Source organism: Hydra vulgaris, chromosome 03, assembly GCF_038396675.1.
Source record: "Hydra vulgaris chromosome 03, alternate assembly HydraT2T_AEP".
Classification (NCBI taxonomy): domain Eukaryota; kingdom Metazoa; phylum Cnidaria; class Hydrozoa; order Anthoathecata; family Hydridae; genus Hydra; species Hydra vulgaris.
The window spans coordinates 23,601,995-23,606,158 of record NC_088922.1 but is presented as its reverse complement, the minus strand read 5'-3'; the positions used below and the strand labels follow the sequence as shown (position 1 = coordinate 23,606,158).

Genomic DNA, 4,164 nt, shown 5'->3' with positions numbered 1-4,164 from the left:
TTCAGAGAGCGGTCCTAGGTACAATAGCTCGTGGCCACAGATATAGTTAAAAAAAGCTTATTATACTTAGGGCCACTAGTTTTTAAACCCTTCTACATGACTGACTTTTTAATTTAAGTAATTATAACTATATTAATACAAAGTAATTAGTATAGAGATTTGATCATATCAGTTTCACCATTTTGCTAATAACCCCTGCTAACACATATGTTAACCAAGGCCGGGGTTATCTTAATCTTCATATTAAGCCAGGGCCCCGGTCACCATCAATCACATCAAGTAAAATAAGCTAAAAGGAAAAAATATATATCTAAACATTAATCTTTATGTATGATAAAACTATTGGATTTAAACTCGAACAAATTTGTAAAAAATAAGTATTAACAAATCCACATATTTAATTTGAAAACTAAAAATGTCCAGAAAAATAACCATTAATTACAACATAGATTTACATTCGAGTTAATTGTCTTGTATGACTTTTACTTCAGTTGGTTATCATACACTACATCTATTTTGTTTTTGCATCATTAAAGAAAACGTTCTTCTACGTTTGGCCTATGGCTTTGAGTGATGAAAGCAACGCATTTGATAAGAATGTTACATGTGATGGAGAGACTGTGAATTTAATGCACTTAATAAGACAACTATTTCCTCATTATTTTCTTGTGTAAACTGAATTAAATTATGTCTTTCTAGACCCTGCATAGACTGCAAAGGAACAGATGTGATAACACCATTTTGACTTATTATTTGGCCCAACGTAATTGGTATATTATGCTCTCCAAGGTTTACAACTTGTTGTTGGTCCTCATTTAACCGCATATTAGTTTGCATTATTGGCGATAACTCAGATTCATTTGTAACATTATTATATGGAAGAACACGCCCATGAGGTAGCTCATCTGACAAAGAAAGAACTTGTGAGTGGTCATTTCCTTGAACATTAATTACATGACTGTGATCCACATTTATTGGGTTAGTATTACTACTGACCCCGTGCACAACTAAGACTCGTTGATCTACATTATTATGTAATGATGAGTTCTCTGTAACAATTGGTATAGAATCATCTTCTTGCACCAATATCAACTGACCAGTTTCATCTAGGGTCAGAATACGACGACTGACTAAAGTATTTGGATGCAGTATATTAGAACTTTTATGCATAACAGAGAGTTGGTCTTGTTCTTTATTTTTTTGTAATTTATTTTCATTTTCATCAGCACCTTCATCTTTAAATAAATTTTGTATTTCTGCATTTAAATGTTTATTTTCAAATGTTTCCTGAATTTGCATGTTTTCAGTTATATTTGGAATATTTGGTTCTGAATTGTTTGCCCCAGATGAATCAACTTCTAGTATATCAGTTAAATTAGACTCTGAAGTACACATATTCACCATGACACCAGCTGCTTCATTAGTAAGATGATCAAAATTTGAATTTTTGTTACTAACCTCCTCATCCCTTTGATTATGAGACATCTCGCTTTCATGCTTGGCAATATTATGCTTTGTTAGTGATGCACTTGTTTTAAAACGATGTGGGCAGTGATCACATTGAAAAGGCTTTTTATTGAACTTTTTATATACAACGCCAGGCTTAAAAGTGCCATCTGCTTTGGGTAAAATACCATGCTGTGCTACCATGTGCTTTATCAGAACTGTTTTATATTTAAAAGTTTTTCTACATAAACCACACACCGTTGAATTGATGCGAACCTCTCTCTTTTTACGCTCGCGGGGTTCTGCTGGGTGGCGATCTTGTTGATGCCTCAGTAGATGTGCTTTACGTTTAAATTTCTGATCACAGTGATTGCAGGGAAAATCACGAACACCACAATGCCTTAAACCATGTAAGTATACTGAATGGGATACATTTAACTTTCGCTGACATGTTTTACAATTAACAGATTCATCTCCTGGTAGAATATGCACAGAATCACAATGAGATTTTAAGTCCATCTTTAATGTAAACTTAGCATCACAGGCCTGGCAATTAAATACTTCATTTGAGCCATCTTCTTGTCTTGTTTCTGATAAATGAGTTTTCATATGAGTCACTAAGTGCTGTTTTCTTTTAAAAGTAGCACTACATATTTCACAATTAAAATCCCGAGTACCAGTATGCTTCATACTATGGTGATACACCGCTAATGGTGTTTGAAGTTTATGTCTACAAACACTACATTGAACCATATCTCCATTATTATGCTCAGCAAAACAATGATCTTTTAATTCTGACTGCACTTTAAAATTTACATGACAAACATCACATCGAAAATTCTTTTCTTCTTCATGAACACGCAAATGCTGATAAAGGTGAGACCATCTTTTATATGCAAGACCACAATATTGACAAATAAACTTTCGTTCAGTTGAGTGAGAAGTCATGTGTCTTCTTAGTTCAGCACCAGTAATACATTTTTTACCACACATTTCACAAGGAAAATTTCCACCATAGTGCACGGCTACCTTATGTGCCCATAACATCTTTTTAGTTTTTAACGATTTTTGGCAAATATCACATTGAACGCGTTGACCATCTGCAACAGCAATCTGCTGTTGTTGTTTTTTATTTAAAAATCTGGCTTGAGAAAACACATGCTTTGGAAAAGTAACTTTTCCATCTGAATCTTGTGATAAAGGTTGTGTTTGAACAGTAATAGGTTGCTGCAAAGCTTGTTGGTATTTTGGAATTGATTGAGTTGATAGGATTGCAGGAACAATATCTTGATACTGCAAGTTGCTGAGAGATTCATTGTTAGCTATTAAAGAATTTAGAGAGTTCGATGTATCCTGTTTCTTTGCAATAATTGTGTGAGACTTTAATAAACTTCCTTGTTCTAAGAAACTATCATGATTTATAGAATCAATATGTGAAGTATCAACTGATGATTTAATAGAAATATTTGGTGTTATATGGGCAAATTCAGAGTATTGCTTATGTTTAGCTGCAATTTTGATACTACTAGATAATTTAGTAATCTTTTTTTGACTTTCCTTATTGACATTTGCAGATGCTGACCAAAAATCATTAATAAGATGTTGGTAGGTAAGTGCAAGAAGCTCCTCAGTTAACCAAGAGTCTTTCCAACGCACTCGATAAGATCTTTGTCCATCCTAACAACATACATATTTTATATAAAAATAATTTTATGCAACTAAAAATTACTTAAAGTAAATGTATTTCACAATATTTTTTAACAACAAAAAACCTTAACAACTTTATTTATAACTTTAATTTAAATTCTAAACTTATTACTTAATTTCACTTAATTTTTAATTTAAAAAAGTAATACAAAACAGAAGGGTAAAAGCAAAATCATAAAATATAAAAAAAAAATTGCTGTGTTAATAGATTTGCAGTGACATTAATAAACTGTAGCACTATTACTGCTTTAAAAGGTCACAACTCATTAGTAGTTAAAAATAAAATAATAAAAACATGGCCACCCAAAAAACAATTATCAAAATTTACATTTTAGATATATAAGCAGCCAATTAATTCCACATTTATATTAGTGATTAAAACAAGAAAAAATCAGCTAAATTTGTTTCAAATTCATTATGGTACAATAAAAATACCGTGGTTGGCTTTTCTAACACGATAACTAGGTACACCGTTTTATATAAAGAAACAGAGAAAGGTCCGTGGCTCAATCACCCTGGCCACACTTACACATAGTTTATAAATATTCAGTAGGATACCTGAGTCATAGAAAAATCTACTATCTTTTCAGGAACAAATTGAAAACTCGTAGTATCACAAGGAGGCTCAGATTGTTCAGCATCTTGCTGCTGAAAAGTAATTTCTTGATCGTCGTTAGCCGCCATTTTCCTTTTACTCGACGCTAGTATATGGCTGTCAACTAATTGCCGTTTACCCAGGGCTTTTATTTTTATTTCAAATATTTATTCGTGTTCCTATATTTTGAAAAAAAATATAAGTAGTTTAAGAAGGTCATATATAAATTAAAATGGCGATGAGTCTAAGCCTCTGAAAGCGGATAAAATAACATATCTAACTTCAATTAATTAAAATTTAATGAATCCGTATAAATTTAATACCATTTTTATGTGGCTGTAAAGTATACAAATTTCAAATTAATATGAAAAAATAATTCAAAATCATCCTTACGGGAGTTAAGCATCAATTAGCCA

The 4,164-nt window shown here is 31.8% G+C and overlaps 1 protein-coding gene across 1 annotated transcript; it reads right to left on the bottom strand.

Moving 5' to 3' along the window:
- Positions 1 to 309: 309 nt before the first annotated feature.
- On the bottom strand, positions 310 to 3,929 carry LOC100198157 (zinc finger protein 181). Its single transcript, XM_065792698.1, has 2 exons — positions 3,712 to 3,929; positions 310 to 3,123 (listed from the first exon to the last, which is right to left on the bottom strand). The coding sequence occupies exons 1-2, from the start codon at positions 3,835 to 3,837 to the stop codon at positions 601 to 603; spliced, it is 2,649 nt and encodes an 882-aa protein (XP_065648770.1). The 5' UTR covers positions 3,838 to 3,929; the 3' UTR covers positions 310 to 600.
- Positions 3,930 to 4,164: the final 235 nt, after the last annotated feature.